Consider the following 21,361-nt stretch of genomic DNA (forward strand, 5'->3'; position numbering starts at 1 on the left):
TGATGGAGAGTGGTCCAGCAGTGACCTCAGCCAGCTCCCTCAGCACCCACAGGTGCATCCCATCCGGACCCATGGATTTATGGATGTCCAGATTGCCTAATTGCTGCCTAACCCAGTCCGCATCAACCGAGGCAAACTCCTCCATTGTCCTGCCTTCCTCTGGGGCCTCAGCGGTACGGGGCTCCCCAGGACAGCCTCCGGCAGAGTAGACAAAGAAGGCATTCAGTAACCCTGCCTTCTCTGTATCTTCTGTCACCAGGGCACCCACCCCATTCATCAGTGGGCTTACATTGCCTCTGGTGTTAATTTTATCTGCCATGTATTTGAAGAAGCTCTTTCTGTTGTCCTTCCCCCCGCTCACAAGGTTTAATTCTAAGGAGGCCTTAGCTTTCCTGATTGCCTCCCTACACCCTCTGACAACAGCCTTATACTCTTCCCAAGTGGCCAGCCCCTCCCTCCATGATCTGTAAACTCTCCTCTTCCACTTGAGCTTACCTAGCAGTTCCCTGTGTAACCACGCAGGTCTCCTGGCTCCCTTCCTTGACTTCCTATGTGTTGGGATGCTCTGATCTTGAGCCTGGTAGAAGCAGTCCCTGAACACTAACCAACTGTCTTGGGCCCCTTTACCTTTAAGTACCCTTTCCCATGGGATTTCCTCTAGCAATTGCTTGAAAATGCCAAAGTTGGCCCTGCTGAAGTCCAGGGTTGCGATTCTGCTTGATATTCTTTTCCTTCCACATGACATCCTGAGCTCCACCATTTCATGGTCACTGCAACCAAGGCAGCCCTCAGCCTTTAGCGCTTCAACCAGACCCTCCTTGTTAGTGAAGATGAGATCCAGCAGTGCACCTCTCCTAGTCGGCTTCTCAACCATTTGCATCAGAAAGTTACTGTCAAGGCACTGGAGGAACCTCCTAGACTGGCTGGCTGGCTGAGTATGCACTCTGTGGACCACCTGTTGTATTAGTTGCTGCCCCTTCATAATTTTCCTCAACTGATATCCGAACCTGTATTTAAGTCACTTGTGGAGTGCTAAAACCCTGTTTCTCACCGGTTTAATAAAAGTTGTTTTGGACCCTGTTGTCCCTTAAACTAACCTCGGGGTGCCTCCGTGACAGTGTCCTATAAAAACAGCCATTATCAAAGAATCCAAAGCCCTGCTAGTAGCACCAGTCTTGTAGCCAATCATTTATGGACTGAATTCTTCTATTCCATCCCACACTGGCGCCAAAAATTGAAGGGGGGAGGAGAAAATAGCTTGCGCCCCAGACTCTTTCACCAACCATCCCAAGGCCTTGAAATCTTTCTACATTCCCCGCAGACCGCGGGATGCAGCTTCCTCCCCATCTGTCTGGAAGATCAGCAGTGGATAGTAGTCCCTTGGGTGCACCAGGTTGGGGAGCGCCCTGGTGATGTCCCTGATCGGGGCTCCAGGTAGACTACATGCTTCCCTGCAATGAGGGTCAACTCTGCATATTGGGCCCTCTGTCCCTCTCAGAAGGGAATCGCCTACTACAATTACCTTTCTTTCTTTCTTATCAGAGGCAGTCTTGAGGCATGGAGTCAACCGTCTCTTCCTATGTGGCATTGTAGGCAGGCCTTGCACCACATCCTCACCTACCTCTCCTTCAAGATGCAGGGCCTCCAGCCTATTGCAGAGGGGCACCTGGTGGGGCAAAGCAGGCTCAGAGCTCACTCAGGCTCTGCCTACAGATCCTACGTGCTGCGCTAGCGATGAGGCGCTGCAGAGCACCGCAGTCACGTCTCAAACTGTAACCTCAGCCAGCACAACCAGTTGTGAAGTAGCTCTTGAAAAGGGGCATTTCTGGCATTTCTGAAATTTTACTCAAGATGGCAGAAAGATTAGGTAATACCACCCAGCTCTTCCCCAAGAGCATTGCTCAATGCTGAGTCTTGGCAGTTGTCTGTCTTTTGTGAAGAGCCCTCCAGCCCCACAGAGCAGCAGTGTGGTTAATAGTGCTCTACCTCTCGTCCTTCACGACACAGAGGCGCATAGATCCATTTAGCTTCGCTTCGTCGTTCTCTCCCTGAAAAGATAAATGAGGTAGCCTGCAATATGTACTTTGTATATACATGAAAATAAATATCTTTTACAATTCTGTGTAGTTTTACAGACTGCCAGCATTAACTTGTGGAAGAAGGGTATATTTCAACTCCAGTACTATTAAATAATTGTCATCCTGGAGTGATGATTTCCCAAGATTTATTGAGCACTGTCAGTGTCCTTTATGCCGTGTAACCATATTCTTGGCGTAAAAAGCCTGTCGTGTCAGGCTGTGCACTCTGGATGTAAGTACAGAAGTAGTGCAGACGGTGACTCTTAAAAACATATGGGGAGGATTTTTATGAAAAAGTGAGGTGAGACACACAGTTTCAAAACCAGAGCTTATGGAGCAGCACTGGGTGGCAGCTATGGATGAACCTTTCTGTCTTTTGCCTGAAGAAATAATGTGACTCTAAGAATTATTTATCTTCCTTCCTATCCACAGTTTCTACCCTCCTATAATCAAAAAGAATCATCCTCTCATACAGTGAGAAATACTGTTCTTCCCTTTCCCATTTCTTGTACCTGTCTGTCTTCCTTTCACACTGTTCTTTTTCCTTTAAGACTTTGTCATGAACAGAGCTGGCCTTCTGTTTTTAACCTGTTATATGCTGTTCCCTTTCTAAACCTTCTGAAACAGCTACTGAGTATTCCCCTTGAACTTCGGTGTGCCCCCACTTTGGGAAACAGATTATGTTCCACTATCTAGAAGTTCATGTACCTATGGGATTTCTAGTGTAAGAAATCAGTGTATGATTTTGTTTCAAGAAGAAAACTATTATCGGAGTTTATAACCCTCTGCAGAAGTCTGTGCATCATTTCCAACAGACTAGTTGTGGTCCCCGTGGGATGAAATTCCAGTCTGTGCTATTTAGGATTATATTTATTCTCTGAATTTCTGTAGGCCTCAAATTTATTTAGCGGTACTTCAGTTTTTCTTAGAAATGGACAAGGAATTCTAAACAGAGAATATGTAATTTTGTTTGGCTTCTGCTTGCTATATCGGTCTTTAATGCTTTTTCTCTCTGGTACAGTTCACACAATCAATCATGTCCCTGTTAATGCATAGAGGCATGAAAACAGATTTTAGTTAATTGCCATGTGCTAGCAATTAACTTTTATTGGTTTGGGATTGGTCTTCAATTGGAGAATGACATTTGGGGAGCTAGGAAGAAAGGATAATCATCTTTTGTCTGTCAAAGTGCCTTAAAACCACATTGTTTTGCCTGTTTTCAGACTGAGGAGAAAGGCCCTGCACACACTCACGCTCGCATGTATAACGCAATAGTAAAACATTCTAAACCTGCATTTTCTGGGACTTCTCACAACCTCTGACATGAAAGACGTCACGGAGTCAGTACTGGAGGTGTCACACTGGGGTTGAATTTGTGATAGGAAGGACTTGAGCTCACAGGGCAGACAAGATAAGTTGTCACAGCTTAGGCAAAACAGCCCAAAGGAAACACTGCAGAAGTTATGTAGGATAACTGACCTCAGCGCTGTGCCAACAAAAAGGCTTCTGAAGAAAGGGAAACAGTTACCTGGTTTACACCATCCTGCTTTGTGCGTTTCAGTGCATTGACACGAACTAAAACAAATTTCAGTCTGTAATAAGTGGGTTGGATTTTACCTTTCTTAACTTAGCTTTGAGTAACTCTTTTTGAGATGAGTCTGCTGGTTACAGGGGGTGAACAGTAGCAGACTGAACCCCAGAAGACTGAATTACCTTAAGCCAAAATGTGTAGCAGAATAGAAGTTACTCTTTAAATTGAACTAATTCTGTTGTCTCTTCTTTGCTACAGGTGGTGGATGTGGACTTTAAAGCAGTGTGTCTCAACATTTCATCCTCAACTATCTATTTTTAACCTGATTGCACTACAAAAGAAAAGCTGCTAATGGGATAAATGTTGAGACTTTACAAGAACTGACTTGAAGTACCGAAAGCCATTATTATTAATCCAGAAGAGCTTGAAGCTAAGTCTGTATCTGACCAGTCACAGTCATTGCCACATAACAGGCATGGCAAGTAAACGAAAATCAACAACACCGTGCATGGTCTTAGCCAACGAGCAGGATCCGGATCTAGAAATGGTATCAGACGCGGAGGAAGGACCACCTGCAGTCACGCCAGCAGATAACCCCACAGCGGAGAGCGTAACAAGTGATGAGGATGCTCATGAGTGTGTGGATTCAGACAATCAGAAAAATACAAATAAAGTAGAAGGTGGTTACGAGTGTAAATACTGTTCTTTTCAAACTCCAGATCTCAACATGTTTACTTTTCACGTGGATTCAGAACATCCCAACGTAGTACTAAATTCATCCTACGTTTGTGTAGAATGCAATTTTCTTACCAAAAGATATGATGCTCTCTCAGAACATAATTTGAAGTACCACCCTGGAGAGGAGAATTTCAAATTGACCATGGTGAAACGTAATAATCAGACAATCTTCGAACAAACAGTAAATGATCTCACTTTTGATGGGAGTTTTGTCAGAGAAGAAAACGCTGAACAGGCCGACTCTTCTGAGGTCCCCTCATCAGGGATCTCAATTAGCAAAACTCCTATTATGAAAATGATGAAAAACAAAACCGAAACTAAACGTATCGCTGTTTTCCACAATGTAGTTGATGACATTCCTGGTGAAGAAAAGGGAACTGAAAACGAGCCAAAATCTGAAGAAGCAGCGGAAAACCTACCACCGGCAGTTTCCGAGTCGAAGGCGAGCCATCCGGTTGTGTGCAGCGCAGCAGACGTGGCCAGCGCAGTGGTGACTCCAGCACCGGTGCTTCAGCCAGGGGTGGCACAGGTTATAACAGCTGTCACAGCCCCACAGAACTCAAACCTGATCCCAAAAGTCCTCATACCTGTAAACAGCATTCCAGCCTACAATACTGCTTTGGACAACAATCCCCTTTTGCTTAACACCTACAACAAATTCCCATATCCAACCATGTCGGAAATCACTGTCCTTTCCACTCAAGCTAAGTACACAGAGGAACAGATTAAAATATGGTTTTCTGCCCAGCGTCTGAAACACGGTGTGAGCTGGACGCCGGAGGAAGTGGAGGAAGCAAGGAGGAAACAATTTAATGGCACGGTGCATACTGTGCCACAGACAATTACCGTTATTCCGGCACACATTTCCGCCGCTAGCAATGGTTTACCTTCAATTTTACAGACATGCCAAATAGTTGGTCAGCCAGGACTTGTTCTCACTCAAGTTGCAGGTGCGAACACGTTACCAGTAACAGCCCCAATAGCTTTGACTGTAGCAGGAGTCCCAAACCAAACACAGTTACAGAAGAGTCAGATTCACACTGCTCAGCCTATTGCAGAAACCAAACAAGTAGCTGCCGTTCCAGCCCCTCAACCTATCAAAAATGAATCTGCGCTGATGAATCCCGACTCCTTTGGCATCCGGGCAAAAAAAACAAAGGAGCAACTGGCAGAATTGAAAGTCAGCTACCTTAAAAATCAGTTTCCTCAAGATTCAGAAATTGTTAGACTTATGAAAATAACGGGCTTGACTAAAGGAGAGATCAAAAAGTGGTTCAGCGATACACGCTACAATCAGAGAAACTCAAAGAATAATCACGGGATTCATCTCAACAGTGATTCATGTGCCACCATTGTTATTGATTCAAGCGATGAAATGAATGAGTCCCCAACGGGAGTCGCTCCACAGAGCAAGTCATCGTGGAGCACTTTTCCTGATATCACCCCACAGAAATTCAAAGAGAAGACTGCTGAACAGCTGCAGGTCCTCCAAGCAAGTTTTCTTAATAACCCTGTCCTGACTGATGAGGAGATGAATAGGTTAAGAGCCCAAACCAAGCTGACCAGGAGAGAGATTGATGCCTGGTTTACAGAAAGAAGGAAATCTAATGTGTTGAAGGAAGAGGGAGCTGACTTGAATGAGACCAACGCTGGCAGCTCAAAAGAAGAGGCTGGAGAAGCATCTGTGGGAGATGGAGCAGCAGGAGCAAAATCAGGGTGTTCCACTTCAAGCAAAATAAGCAAAAAATCACCAGAGCAGTTGCACATGCTCAAAAGTTCCTTTGTCCGCACTCAGTGGCCATCTCCACAAGAATACAACAAGCTGGCAGAAGAAACTGGGCTCCCAAGATCAGAAATTGTGAGCTGGTTTGGAGATACTCGCTACGCCTGGAAAAATGGGGGATTGAAATGGTATTATTATTACCAGAGCGCCAATGCGAACAGCCTGAACGGCCAAGGCTTTGCAAGGAAGAGAGGGAGAGGGAGACCCAAAGGGAGGGGGAGAGGGAGGCCGCGGGGGAGGCCTCGGGGAAGCAAGAGGTTAAATTGCTGGGACAGAGGTGTGTCTGTCATCAAATTCAAAACTGGAACAGCAATCCTGAAGGACTACTATATGAAGCACAAATTCCTTAATGAGCAAGACCTCGATGAACTGGTAGCCAAATCTCACATGGGGTATGAGCAGGTCCGAGAGTGGTTTGCAGAAAGGCAAAGGAGATTAGAACTTGGAATAGAGCTGTTTGACGAGAACGAGGAGGAAGATGAAATGCTAGAAGATCAGGAAGATGAGGAAGAAACAGATGATAGTGATACCTGGGAACCCCCCCGACACGTTAAGCGTAAACTTTCAAAATCAGATTGATGTGCAATTTAGGGGCCAGAAACCTATGAATTAGGTTTGATGTTCCAGTGAAGAGCCAAATGATTTTTCATGGCCTTCAGTTTAGCAAGCGCCTGCTCAGCATCTTTCTCCCACCTAAAAGAACGTGGGAAAGATGCTACCTGTGGAGGCAACAACTGTTGGCTTCCTTGCTACAAGAGATGGACCTGTTCAGGCCTAGCCGAGGACGTGGGGTTATAAATCAGACCCAGTTCAGCTCCTCCTCTTCCATCCGCGTTACCGATGGGAAGGTTCATGTTCTTCAGTCACGTGACTGCTTCTCAATATTTAATTGCCTTATGTTGTTTAATTCCAAAAAAACACAGACGCATTTTTTCGTTGGTGTAGGAGAACATTGCCTGCTCTTGAAGGAGGAAGACACAAAAACCTAAGATGTCTTTTTGCAAACATCGCTTCGCCTGAAAGGTTTCAAGGCCTGGATTTATTTCTTAAAGAGTTCAAAACAAAAGAGAAGGGGAAAAGTGTCATAAAGGAATCAATGAACTTAGGGGTGAGGATTGCTTGGTTTAAGAACGTGAGGTGATATTGGCACCTTTTGCGTATCTTCAGAGTGTTTTGGGTTTACAGAACTTGTGTTGGAATGTTCCTTGTTGATAATTACGAGCTAACCGAATGAGTAATGCTAGAAGATGCTTTTTGTTACATTTAACTAGTGTATCCTACATCAGTTTAATTTAAATGCCTGACAGACTTGATGCAGCTGATAGTAACATTCTTTTTTAGCCTGTGCATTCTTTCTTTGCTGGAAATGGTAAGAAAAGTATGTAAATTTCTAGCTAAAAAGAGTACTTTCTTGAAATCTTACACTGAATTTTAAGGTAAACATGAGGTGGAAACTGCCTAAAAATCATTCAGAGTTGCATAGAAGTTCGTAAGAACACACAGATACAGAGATTAAAAGTGTCCTCAGGTGCTAGTAAGAAAGGTTTTCAAGTAAGTTGTGGCAATGACATGATGTTTAATTCTCAAACAAAATGAAGTTATATGGCTTTTAGATGCTTAGGAATGATAAACATGCTGGTGTTTAATTGTTCTTCAGCAATAGCCCAGCTGAATGATTTGTGTGCAAGTTTAACTTAAATTCATTATAATGGATTGAGCTCGTCACTGTGCTGATTGTTCTGAGGGCTGCTGGGTGGACACACTTTTAGGAATGGTTTGATCTACCTGAACTGAACTCCAGAAGTAGTTTAACCTGATAAAATCATCCACATCTCGAATAAGTGTCTTTAAAACAGAGGGGAAAAAAAAACAAGTCTCAAGACATTCAAGTCATGGTAGAGTTTGAAATAACAACTTAAAAACAATGGACCAAATTCACAGAAGTTAGTTCAGGCAGATGTCTGGCATCCTAGAGAACTGGTACTCTGAGGAAGAGTAGTTTGTGTTCTTGCTACTGTCAGTCTGCATTTTTTAGGAACATATTACTTTATATTTAGATGTCAAAAAATGATGATGAATTGGTGCTGCTGTCACCAGCTTTGTCTGCTTTTACATTGGCACCAACGGAAAGGATACTTACAATCTCCTTTTGCGTGTCAGTCAGCATCTGCTCTGTAGGCTTATGCATCTGATGGCCAATGAGACAGATTAGTGAAGAGAAAATGTGTCCTAATGTTTCCGCATCTCCAGGATCCTATTCTATTATTTCTTCCTCGCTGTGATAACTGTGAAAAGACCAAGAAAGTCCTTTTAGTCATGAGTTTCTGAAGCAGAAGAGTCCATGTTAGATCTGTTTTTCGTGCCTGATTGTGGGTAAAACCCAGGTCAAAGCAAGAAAGGGGATAATGTGAGACAAAAAATATTGCTAACCTCCCAGACTCGCCTTCCTCTCTGGACACTGCCCTTCTGCTCCCAGCTGGAACAGGCTGCCTGTGTCGCAGGAGACGTTCTGCATGAAAGGCATTTACCAGGGTGAGCTCTTCTGACTGCTTGAGATTGCTGGAAAGAAAAAGGCAACAGCTTTTGGTGTGTAACACAAATTTGATGATGAACCTGTTCCCTGGCTTCCAGTACTCAAATTGGTGAGGCACAAAGCGGCCAGCAATGCTAGAGAGGACGAGCTAAGGATCCCTCAGTTTAACTTTGAGGTGGGGGGGAAGCAAAACCGTCTTGTCAGCGTGTTTCATTGGAGTGCTCGTGAGTCTGGATGTGAGGTGGTGTAAGAGAGATCAGGATCTGGCCTCTTCGGCGTTGACTGTGGCACAAGGTTGGGAAGTATTCTTGTTGGGCTGTTAATGGTGTGGATGAGGCTGTTGTAGAGCCAGCAGATAAAAGAAAGACTCGTGTTAACTTCAGGCTCCGCTGGGAATGCAGGGTCAAAAATCAGTGCTTGCTCAGTGGGAAAGAACAAAGCTAGTAGGGAAAGAGATGCTATTTTTAAATTTCCAAAAATATTAAAGCAGATTCTTAAAATCCTTGGGAATATGCCTCTAGCAAGCAAAATCTGGAGTTGCCTTAATCCTTAAGGTTGACCCAGAATTAATTTTCTTTAAAAAAAAAAATTACCCAAGCAATGTGTCCAAATAACTCCATTTTTTGTTAGCAGAGATTGCATTTAGGTTAGCATTAAATCCAACCTTCTTTAAGAAATGGGGGAGAAAAAGATCCAAGTTAATTATATGATTAACCTGGGAAATCTTCCATTTTGGCCGTGTTCTGTTAAATAACACTGAGCTACAATGGTAGGCCTTAGCACATCTGGTCTGAAAAACACAGGAAGAGGAAATACATTGTTTATCAGACTAAATATAGTTGGATTGGATGTCTTCTTTCAGTAAAATGGTCAGAGATGGTAGCTGGTGTGTACTGGGCCAGATTTTCATTTGCTGTAAATATTACACTTCCGTGTATTCCAGTGGCTATAACAGTATTTACAGCCCATTGAGGAACATCATCTCTTTGCAGAATATAAAATTTAAATTAAACCATGTGCTGTGGGTTGGCTAATGAGAGACGCAGAGTACCCACATTTCCTTTGGGCTACGCGCACATTGTAAGTCTTTCAGTCCTGCCAAGGGTGAGAAGGCTGGGTGGGTTCAGCCTGAGGAGAGCAATTGTATGCATTCATTATTGCTTGTAATCTGTCTGTTATTTCTGTTTGAACAAACAGGGTCCATTAATTACCAGTTTATTTCATGTTTGCAGCATGTGTTTATTTGCATTGCATACTGGGAGAGAGGGAAACTCCTTCCGGAGGCCTCTGAGGTCAGAACTGGCAGGAGGAGCAGCAGAAGGAGCTGGCAGCGTGCTGGTCTGGTCTGTCTGTGAATGGTGGTTGTGGCTGGTGGGAACTCAAAGCCTGTGGTGCCAGTGGTTGAGCTCAGATTCATCTCAGCCACCCTTAGGCTGCTGTGCTGCTCACCGAGGTGCCCAACGTGCAGTGTGGTCACCGAGAGAAAAAGGATACAGCACCTTAACATTCTTCCAGTTCCATGCAGGAAACTTCCTGAACTTAAGCACATCAGTGTCGTAATGTATGGTGAATCTGAGCATCGCTGTGCACCCTGAGCCTGGCTCCCTCCTGCAGCTCACTCACACCCACAGCGGGTTTTGGAAGCCACTTGGACTGAGCTACGTTGACAGTGGGGAGGGAAGGGGCAGGACAGTGTGTCTGTCGTGGTGTGAGTGTCCGTGTGGGGTTTTGTTTGCTCTGTGTATGTGAGCCTGTGGTATGTTTTCTGTATTGCTGTGGAGCTTCACCTCTGAGGTTTGAGCTGGTTATGATCCAGGTTTCAGTGATTGTCATTGGCAGTGAGATGAGGAAACAATTACATCTTGCTTAGATGTTACCCTAGGTCGCTGGTTTGCTCTGAAGCTCCATTAGGAGCACTGTTTTGGAATTCATCTGTGAGCACCAGTTCCTTTACAGCGCAAGTAGAGCTTTCCTCTTTGTCTGCTGTTTCTACCAGGAGTACCTGATCTGATGGTGCTTCTTACTGGTGTCTCTGGAATTCAGCTAAGGAGAGAATAAAGATAATCCTGTCCCAGAATGGAGAGGGCAAAGGGTTAAGAGAAAGCAAAGAGTGTCACAACTGGGTGAGGCAGCCACCAGCACTGCATCATGCTGCTTCGTGGCATGTTTTGCTCTTGCTTCTGAGCACAATGACAGAGCACGGTTCCATCTTAAACAGCGCTGTCTTCCTGGTATCAGCCTCTTAACCACCCCAAGGTTAGTGCTTGTTGTAAGAAGTCAGACCTATCCCTCCCTGGAGGTTTGAATGAACTAACCGCGCTCTGGCTTGTAAGAAGTGGAAAGGAGGAAAAATGGAGAAGCTTGAAGGCTCTTGGCTTTTGCTTGCCCTGCAGAATTCACTAACCTAAAGGTTGATAAGCAGAACAAGTTTTACCGTTCTGGCAGAACAAGTGAAGTACTGCAGTCGCTCATTTTTAGCACGTAGAAATCTGTTTTGTTTTGAAAACAAAGGAAAGCTATCTAGTATCTCATGATTAGAATTTAGTGGATTAACTCATACATTATAGTAAATGAGGCTATTCCCTTTTTTAACCTTGTCCAGTACCGTTTTAAAAATGTGCTGTTTTTTATTTTTTTCGTGACACTAGAAGCAATATGGTGTCTGGCTGTAACTTTCATTATTGGGAAGCAAACTTGGAATGTCCGCACATGATATGAAATAATTTTTCTAGTGCATGATTTGCTGACTTTGGGCAAAAAGCCTATTTTCTTCTTGCTCGCCAAGGAACTCTTGAGGCAGGCAAATGCACTCCCTCCTCCTCTGCAGAACAGAGAAAGCACTTCTGGAGCCCAGGCAGAGTGATTCATGGCCTTACGCAGTCCCCGTAGGCCAGAAAGCCCAAAGATGCAGACACTTTCATCCTCCTCCTCTGAAGTGAGAGCACAGCAGTAACTCTTGTCAACTCGTCTCTGGCTGCTGGGTAACCAAGCTGTAGTTTAAGGTGGGGAGCGTTTTCCCTTTTGCACTTAACGCAGTACTGTGTATTCAGGCTGGATATCAGTATTTGTTTCTGTAAATATGACAGTATCGATTTGCGTCCTCCACCCGAGTCCCTTATCTGTCTATATTCATATCTCCCAAGGAGAGAAGATAATCTTTAAGCTTCTGTAACATTAAATATCCCTGCCCTAACCTGAATGCACAGAAATAGAGTGCAATGAAATATAGCTACTTTCTTTGAATTAATTTATTTTTTCCTGGAAAATAATTTTGCCTACATTCAGTAGTAATGAAAAGATAATATCAGCGATCGAAGAGCAGTAAAACTGTTGAGAGTTGTTCATAATGCCTGGGATGATGGTGTAAATCAGAGATGGGAAGGGCTGGTAGAGGGCTCGCATCCCTGTGCTGAACAGCGCTGGGTTACACCTGCATTCTCCTGCAAGCTCATGACATCCTAGGATAGGGAGATTAACCAGGTAGCATGACACAAACTTACTGGGTCTAGTTACTTGAGATTTGGTGATGTATTAAAATTCTGTAGAAGATTTTAAAATGGAAGTTGTAACAGAAGGTGAAAAATCCCCTCAATAGCTACTTATACACACTCAATAGCTCAAATTTCTGTATTGTTTTCTCACTTTCAAAAAGGGAGATTTTGAAGCACAGGAGGGTTACAGCCAGTGTTTTCAAGTTTAGCGGTCTGAGCTTTGGGGGGTTTTTCTCCTTCTGTGGTGAAGAGCATCTGCACTTTTTCAGTGGAATAGTCATTGCAAAAACAACTTACGCAACATTGTAAAGCGTGGGGTGGTATCTGAGGATCCCGCAGCACTTTTCATGGGATCCGTCTGATGGCACGTTGATGTCTGCAGCTGTGCAAGGCAGCGCAGCTGGCCAGCGTGGCTTCCGAGTGCGGGGCAGCTCCTGCAGACTCAGACAGGGGCTGCAGGCAGGGGACAGACCCCCGAAATGGGGCGAGGGGGATCCTGGCCTGTGTGTGGTGGTTTGCGATGGTACTCGCCTCTGCTTCCAACTCGATGCTTGTTGGGAAGCGTGAGGCCTTTGTTTGTTTGTTTTCTTCTCTTTTTTTTCCTTTTTTTTCTTTTTCTTATTTTTTTTTTTTTCTAAAGCAGGTAGCACTACAGTGGTGGATAAAGTAACTGATCCTTGGTTATAATACTGTGACATAAAAATGATGTGGAGTTTCTCAAGTGTTTTAGAGATAGGGTGACTATACGAACATTGCACCATGCATAACTTAGAAGGTGTTAAGACACATAATATTTGTGTCCCGGTTGATGAAAGTATTTCCTTATGCTTATTCGATACTAGATACTGATCACAAAACGTTCCCTAAAGAATCTGCTAGAGTGTTGGAAGATTCAAGTCTTCATCTGTGAGACAAAAAGATCAACTGTAAGAGCTCAGTGATTTCGAAATGTTCCCCCCGCCTCCAGTTCCAGCTCACAAAAGTGTTTCCAATTTTGCATAGCTGGCTATCTGCATGTGTGCTTACAGTCTGTACAGAAATGCACTAAAATGAGTTGCCCTACCTGGGAAGGCTTTATATTGTATAGAAAATGTGGCACTAGGTACTGCTCTTCATGTGCACAGGAGAGTTAACAGGTGTCGATCTCGTTTACAGAAATGATGGCGCTTTGCAATTTTCTATAATATATTGCAATATATTTAAATGTCCTGTTTGACATGTGAAATGGAATTAAGTTAACACATTGTTATGTATTTGAAGTATGAGGAAGATGATTCACTAACGACCAGCAAGGTTTTTCGAAGGTGTCCAGTATGTAGGCGTCTGTGTGGTCTGTCTGGTGTATGTGATGTTAAAGGAAGCAACAATACTGTCACTGTTAGGAATGAAGAGTTTCTTTTGAATGATGCAATAGCTTACAGTGTCTTTCCTTTGTAGCTGCCCAACGTGGTGAAGGGGAAGCAATTCTTGAAAATGTTCAAGATAACTGGTTAACTGTGAATGGGCCTAATCTTTCGTGAAACCAAGAAAATTTTTGGACACACACAGGACTTGAATACTCAAAAGGATTGGAACTTAGTGTTGTGCCAAAGTTAAACTACTGCAGTTGGCAGAAGTTCTGCACTGTAAATAGAAGACTGATTAAAAGACAGCTTGTAAAAAAAAAAAAAGTTTAATACAGTACATTTTTATTCTGATACATGATGGAAACATTCTGTTTAGACCTTTTTTGAAGAGGCTTCAGTGACCACTAAATTTTGTCCTTATATTTTGTTTGGCCTAATACTATATGTTCTAGTAAGATGGGCTTTATTGCCTGTGTTCTTTGATACGTGATTAAGCTTATAGCTTTGAGTGACCAAACATTTTACAGAGTAAAAGTTCTTAGAAACAGTATAACGTAACTGATATTTCTGTGTCTTATTTATCGGGCTCTGCGCAAACTTGGAAAGTTGTGCGGGACTTGTATAACTCATATATGGGAATGCAGCATACTTCTGGATATTAGAAACCTAAGCCTTTGTGGCAGTATGGATCTTGTCTTTGGATTTATTTTGTTATTTTTTTGAGGCAAGGAGACGAATGGATGCTGCTGTAAAATATTTGTAATATTGCCATTATTCCTTTGTGTAGCAATTACTGCTTTCGCTTCAACAGATAAAGAAAATAAATCAGAGCTAGAAAAATCCTAAAAGATGCTGGTAGAAGAACGGATCACGTGGGAACTTCAAAAATAAACTTTGTACCAAAAATCTGAAAACAGAAATAATGGAATAAATGTCTCCTTACTGAGTGTGTGTGGTTTTCAAGAGGTGGTGTGGAAACCAGGAACCCTATCTTTATGAAAATGTCACAAACCAGATCTTCTCAAGCGTCTTTTTTCCTGTTACACAAAACCGAGTTTTGGCAGTTCCTGAGGGGCGCTGAATTTGGAGAAGGGGTTCGGCCGAGCGGCCAGCGTGAGCTCAGCTGCACGTGTGCCAGCCCAGCCGCCTGTCGCTGAACGGCTCTGCTGTGTCAGCAGCCCAGGGACGGCCACGTGCTTTTCCTCTTTATTATCACATCTACAATATTTGGGGTGGGAAGAATAGGGGTGAGTAGGAACCACCTCTCTGCCGAAGTCCCTGTCAGTCGGATATCAGGCTTTGTGGCTGCTTTCAACATGTGCCTTTTCCTCAGAGAAGCAGGGTCCGAGACGCGCCATTTCCGTGGAGCTCTGCATCCCTGCCGAGCTGGATGTGCCGTCACCGCAGCAGTGTCACCGTCTTGCATCAGCCCGACTCATCACACCCGCCTGCTTCAACCGTTGTGCTACAACCGGAGTGGCTTTGGACGCCGTCTGCCCACTGGGACCCGGCATCCTGCCTGCAGACCTGTCCCTGCCCGACAAAAAGATGTTTAAGGCACCTGTAGCTTATGTCCTGAAAAATCACATTCATAACGGAGGCGGTGACCTGTGCGCCGGCCTGGAGATGAGCGCTAGTGGTCAGCACAGCCTGGGCTTTGGCCAAATAGTTTTACTCGGTTCAGTGAAAAAAAGCGGGGGGTGGGGAAAGAAAGAATGTTTATTCAAGAACCCGTCAGCTAATGAGGGAGTTAGGAAAAACCCTGGATTATGCACACAGTTACCTTTTTTTTTAAAAAAAAAAAAAACAGTTACCTTTTTTGTTTACGGTGTTAGCAATTGCAAAATGCTGCAATTCAGTCGATATTTTCCCAGGAGACCAGCTGGCCTTGTGGGTTGTTTCCCCTCTCCCAGCCTCCTCTTCCCAGCCCGTTCCATCTTCCGTTTGTTTTCATAACAATACTGTCAACTACTATTTTTAAGAATTTAAAATACCAAGCCACTTTGTGCACTGCCTTATTTTTCTTTTTTATGCCAGAAAGTCCCCTCTAGAACGATGTTAAATTGTTCCCCGTGGGCTTGGCGTTGCTTTGAAAGGCTGCTGGTGGTGGCCTTCAGTCTGTCTGGTGGCAGTTTCTAACATTTTTGGTCGTTAGATGACTTGTTGCACTTCAAATACTGTAAAATGAAACCTTTGAATATATTTACATGTTTCTACTGCCATAATGTTGAACTCTTAGCATTGTGACTAATTCCTCTCCCACGTGTGTTTCTTTACAGGCTCATTACTGAGCTGATGTTCATTACCTTAAAATATTTATTTGGTAGAAGAAAGAAAAGATGGAAAACAGGAATGAAAGCGTGTGTCACACCTAGTTGATTTGTGTCTTTGGGTGAAAATAAAGGTCAGTGTTGGCAGTAATTCTCCTCTTAGTGATTTTCAGTTTTCCTAAATGAAAGCCAAATAGGGAAAAACATAACTGAAGTGAAGCCTGTCTTAAGGGACTAACATGGAAGAGGGCCCACAGAACAGCCACTAATAGTGACGTGTTCTGAACCAGAGGAGATGGTACAAATAATACTGCAGTTTTAAGTGCTTTCAGCCCTGTAGTTTCATCCCAGCAGCCAGAGCCTCCAGGTGACGTCCTGCTGCAAGGATTCTGTGCAAGCATCGCTCCCGCCACCCACAAAGGGCAGGAAGAGCCCACAGAAGCCCTGTGATGGAAGTGGCTCATCTTTTGCAGTGACACCACAGAGTTAAAAATGCCATCGCTGACGTATGTTTTATGGTGTTCTTTGCTCTAAACTCACTTCACAAGCAATGATTTGGGTAAGGGAGCAACTGTGGGCAAAGTCCATTCTTTTTCTGCATTTTGTTTGCGTTTTTTCATTGAGCAGCGCTTTCCCTCTGCTCTGTCTCGCTTTCTGCAGACACTGATACTTGCACAAGGCAAATACGAAGCCATAGAAGCCAAATTTAAGAGCAGTTTCCACTGGTCCTTTCCAGCAGTGCAAAAGCTGCATCAGAAATGAGGCACAGGAGAATCGTGGAGGCGGCCTCTCCTTACAGCATCCCTGTGGAAAACGAGAGTGGGACTGGAAAAGCCGACGAGTTACGAGGGTCACTCAGGGGCAAGCCTGAAGCGCTGGGTATATTTCTTCAACATAGCTTGCTTTTTTTTTCCTCCAATTCTTCAGATTTGTTTCTCTCTGTTCCTGCAGGACAGCAATATTGCAGGAAGTCAGCTCAGTTTAATGCATGTTATTACAAGTGAGGTCTATAGCAGCCAAGCTTGTTTAAATGGTGTCCTAGAGGAGCTGCCACCAGTGCCTGCCCAGTCCTGAGAACTACTCAGTCATAAAGTTTTTAACCTTTAACGAATCTGCTGTGGTCTCCATGGCCTGGTTTCATCATAAGTAGCAATTAAGCAACAAGTATTAACTGTGGCCAGGGGAAGTTAATGAGTTTTCAGAGACACGCTGAAAAAAGGGCATGGAAGGAGGCATACAAACTTCACCACACCTGACAGCGAGTCTGCTGGGGTTTCTTCAGTCAGAGCAGCCGATCGGAGGTACCACCCTTTATGATGACTTCTGCATCGAGCTGGTACCACAGACCATTAAGCTATAGCCTCAGTGCTTCTAATATGTGGCTGAGTGAAGCGGGTCAGACAGGCGACTGGCAGCAGGATGAGAAATGTGCAGCCTCGCACAGGGTGGTCACTGCTTTAGGATTCTCCCCAGCACCTGATCCCCTTCTTTCTGTCTTTTCAGAAAGCTTTTTTTCCTCTTATCAACAGCATTCTGGTCAAACCCAAGGGCATGCTCATTCTGTTCACCATTTTTCTTACTAGACAGAAAATAGTTACAAACCCCATTAATAGCTGAACACATCTGTGTGTAGTGCACCCTTTTGGCAATAAGGACTTTATTGGGTTTTGTGAGGCCTGTGGGGGGAGGATTATGGCCTAGTTAATATGGCTTGCCAGGGGTTTGGAAAGCTGCACTGTTTAAAGCTAGAGCAGGCAAATGAACCATCTTTTGGGGGATGTGTCCTCTCCTGTCTGTCCTAAGGACCCCTGAAAAGCTTTTGGCTTCTGTTACCAACAGAGAATTCTTACTCTTTGATTTCCGTGATTCATGACCCTTCACTCCTCCCACTCATTTTTGTCGTTCGTTCTAGAAGCGTGGGATGGCCTGATAGTTTACAAAGAAGGTGGTGTTCCATCATTTTACTCTTCTAAGGCAAAAGGCGACTCCCTGTGCGCTGGGCTGAGCGGCGGGTTGGAGCGGTGCTGCTGCTCTGGCTGTGTCCCCCTCCCTGGTCACCCCTCCCTGCCTGGCTTTGTGCCTGATGCTTTTCTTCTGCTCAGCCGCCGGCCCCTGTGCTTTCATGTTAATTCTGCTCCGGTTTCAACATACTCTTCTCCTTCTGTAGTGCATGAGGGTGCCAGAGCACTTTTCCCCTTTAGGAGTCATTTTGGTTCCCGCATTTGCCTTTGCTCAGTCCTGGTTTTACCTGCCACAGGGACAGATCTGGATTTAGCAAATGGAGCTTCCCCTTGGTCCCATTAGGCGGAACTGGTTTCTCAGCTAGCTTGAGATGGATGGAGGTTCATGCCGGTTCTACCGGCACTTGTTTAAAGATGTACTGAGATAGAGACAAGTATTATTTTTCCAAAATTTGGGTAAGTAGCTTCTGTGAGCTTTGGCTCAGGTGGATGGGCTTTTGCTGCCCTCACTGTGACCACTTACTATTCCGGGAGGATTGCTCTTGAGCTCTATGGTTGCATTTCAGACCATCATAATAAGATTTGCTAGAGCTCATTTGAGCTCCTCAGAGCTTTAACTGCAGCCTTGTGTGCAGTTTGTAGTAGTGATACCCTCTGTATGCCCCTACCCATGAAACGTTATTTGTATTACTCTCCTGACATAGTCATGGACATTATCCCCGTATGTGTGATACCTTGCAAAGAAGATGAAAGATGGTCTCTACTGTAAAGAACTTGTGATCTAAATAAAAGGCAAGAGGCAAGGACCCAGTGAGACAATGTCAGCAAATAAAGAGCTGCTCCTTTTCATGAACATGTTTAGGGAAGATGGTATGTTAGGACTGTCACAAAAGAAAACTAATCTTCTTCCCTAAAGGTATGAATATTTCACAATGTCTGGAAGAATCCACTTAATGACTCAGGGGCCAGCCGTCCTTTGAGGAATGCTGCCTGTGGGCTGCACTGCCCCACTCGCTGCAGACAGCTCTGCTGCTTCAAGCAGGGAACTGCTCTCTCTATTGCTTTCTTCCAAGGGCAGCTCCTTTCCAGCGTATTTTAATAAAGCTATAAACTATGTGAGAGCTGCATTATTCCTTAGCCGACGCGTGTGAGTAGTGCCTACCAAGACAGGGCCCTAGTTGCCGAGCAAGGTTGCTTGTTTCTGCTGTGTGTGCTTGATGAAGCCTTTGTGGGGTTGCCTTCTCCTGGCACAAGAGCAGCCAGGCTGTGGTAAGGACCCATGGAGGCTATCACAATACAAATAATAACATCAGTAATTAAAGTAGCACTGGAGGAGAATTCTTCTGAATTAATTTTGCCTCAAAGTAGACTGGGACGCAGGGAGAAGGGCTGGCGGCTGGGACCAAGACAAGCTCTGTCGGCCACACCGTATTTTCCTGGCCAAATGGCTTAGGCAATAGGGCACAGTCATGAATTCCTGTGTTGTCTTCACCACCCAAGCTTTCTCTGCGCTCCCCCTGACTGCAAGGTGAAGCCTGCCAACCTGCACCCCGTTCACCGAGGCTGAAGCTCTGTCATGGCAAGTCACCGCTGGCGTAAGGAGGCATGCTCGTGTGAACAGCCACAACAGCTTCGCTGATGTGCAGGAGCTTGCTCAGCGACCGCAACTTACTGGAGCCCATTAGTTTTATTGGTCTGATGTTCATATAGTGAGCCGGTGGCTTAGGTGGGCGGTGGCGTGGGACCTCAGCTGCCTCTAGGAAGAGGTTCAGCTACAGCTTCTTCTTACCCCCGAAGCTGCCTACGCAGAGCAGCTGCAGCGCAGGATCTCATAGGGGTCGTGTATCTGAGCCCCCTCAAAGCCGCCTCTTCCAGGGACGACGTTTTCTCCTGCGGGCAGCCAAGGTTAACAGCACCACAGCAAATCATGCCATGCAGACTCAGGCAAACAGCTTTACTTAAGCACAGTGGGAATTTGTGTTCTGGCAGCTACACTGATGACTCGGGTCTTAAGGGAGAAATTGAGCAAATCTCCGCTGCTGACAAGGCACTGGAATTTCTTAAAGTTGCATTTTTTCATTTCTGTAACTAATATACGAGGAGCCTTTTAAACGTCTGAGGGGAGGCAGGGGAGGGCAGAGCCAGGCAAGGGAGGAAGGAAGAAGAGAGGCAATATTATGCCCGTGACTTATGCCTGAAACCATGCAGTCAGCTGCCAGGCCCCCCGTGTGGCGCTCGGGAATTGCTGCTCTCCTGTCACTGATTTACCAGACAAAGGCATTTTCTGCATTGCAACACAGAGCCTTTGCAGACCACGTTGGTATCCTCCGAGGTGGCGATGGCTGAAACCCCCAGCCCTGAGGACTCCGCAATCCAAGCTGGCAGCCAACCGGCTGCTCTGGGATTTGCCCCTGGGAGCGCCTTGCTCTTTGTGTGTTTTACTTTGAGCTGGGGCCACATTGCGCTTTGATTACTCATGTTGCTTTTTTGGTTTTTCTTCTTTTTGATTTGCTCTTAATCGTCTTGCTGGATTTTCGTGCTTTGCTCGTTCAGCTGATGTGTTGCAGCGTGACCGGCAGTCCTGGAGCGGGAATGGAACACGTGTGTCCAGCGCACGTGAGGAGAAGCGCAGACGCTGTCGCTGCTCAGACGCTGCTCGGCTCCGCAGCCCGGCTCCTGCGCTCGGCCTCTGTCCCGCAGGAGGAAGCCAGATGGTTTTGGTGTGCACAAACAAGCCGCTCTGACTGCGCTCGCCTACCTTGACGCTTGTAACAAGAAGGCTGAATCATGTCAAGTAAACTGCTATTCTCTCCAGACTTGCATGCTAAGCAGTTTCCTGTGTTCAGGAGGGCTTGTTTGCCAAACAGCAAACTTAAAGGAATAGAAACCTCAATCCCCTTTTATTTTTCTGAGCAAATCTACCTGCCAAAGTTGAGTTTCTACCCAGGGATTTATGTCAGCTGGTGTTACATCCAGTCATAGCTATGCTGGTATGGAAGGACATTTTGAGCATGTATCCACTTAGAACAAATAAACCAAACCCAGAACCTGTATTTTATATTTCTATTAGAAGGAAAACTTTAAAATCATTGATATGAGCAGTGCTTTGGCCTGAAAAGCTGTTCTGGTATAGGCAGGTTCATTAGTCCATTTTTCAGGTTAAGGAAGCACAAGGATGACTTTTCAGCCCAGCTTCTCCAAACCTGGATGGTGATCAGATGGGACAAAATCGACCTTCCTGGATGAATGGGTGGGCAAGGAAGACAAAGGAGACAGCGCTGCAGGGCACTAACAGCTCGGCCTGTGCACGGCAACGGGAGGCAGGGTGTTGTACAGCTGGTGGCTACAGCTCCACTGGTAATGGGAGGATGTGTGTTGTACAGCTGGTGGCCACAGCTTCACTGGCAATGGGAGGATGGATGTTGTACAGCTGGTGGCTACGGCTCCACCAGCAATGGGAGGACGGGTGTTGTACAGCCGGTGGCTACAGCTTCACTGGCAATGGGAGGACGGGTGTTGTACAGCTAGTGGCTACAGCTTCACCGAGGGGCCCTTAATGACCACTGGTGTCCCCAGCAGTCTGTCTTGACAAAGCTCTCGGATCAGTCTTTATCATGTGCCCTTTTCCAA

The 21,361-nt window shown here is 45.2% G+C and overlaps 1 protein-coding gene across 8 annotated transcripts in view; it reads left to right on the forward strand.

The window, feature by feature from the left end:
- The window catches only part of ZHX1 (zinc fingers and homeoboxes 1), a 71,229-nt gene extending 56,715 nt beyond the window's left edge, over positions 1-14,514 (forward strand). For 5 of the 8 annotated variants that reach the window (XM_082046742.1, XM_082046739.1, XM_082046740.1 and 2 more), the window contains one exon: positions 3,868-7,183. In XM_082046742.1, coding sequence (XP_081902868.1) covers positions 4,085-6,709 — 2,625 coding nt within the window. In that variant the 5' untranslated portion in view covers positions 3,868-4,084 and the 3' untranslated portion in view covers positions 6,710-7,183. Of the gene's footprint in view, positions 1-3,867; positions 7,239-10,659; positions 10,920-13,591 lie in introns of those variants that run through there. The other 3 variants (XR_014183443.1, XM_082046744.1, XM_082046745.1) reach the window with 3 other exon arrangements.
- The last annotated feature ends 6,847 nt before the right edge of the window (positions 14,515-21,361 follow it).

This window comes from Streptopelia decaocto, assembly GCF_964273445.1.
Source record: "Streptopelia decaocto genome assembly, chromosome: 2".
Classification (NCBI taxonomy): Eukaryota; Metazoa; Chordata; class Aves; order Columbiformes; family Columbidae; genus Streptopelia; species Streptopelia decaocto.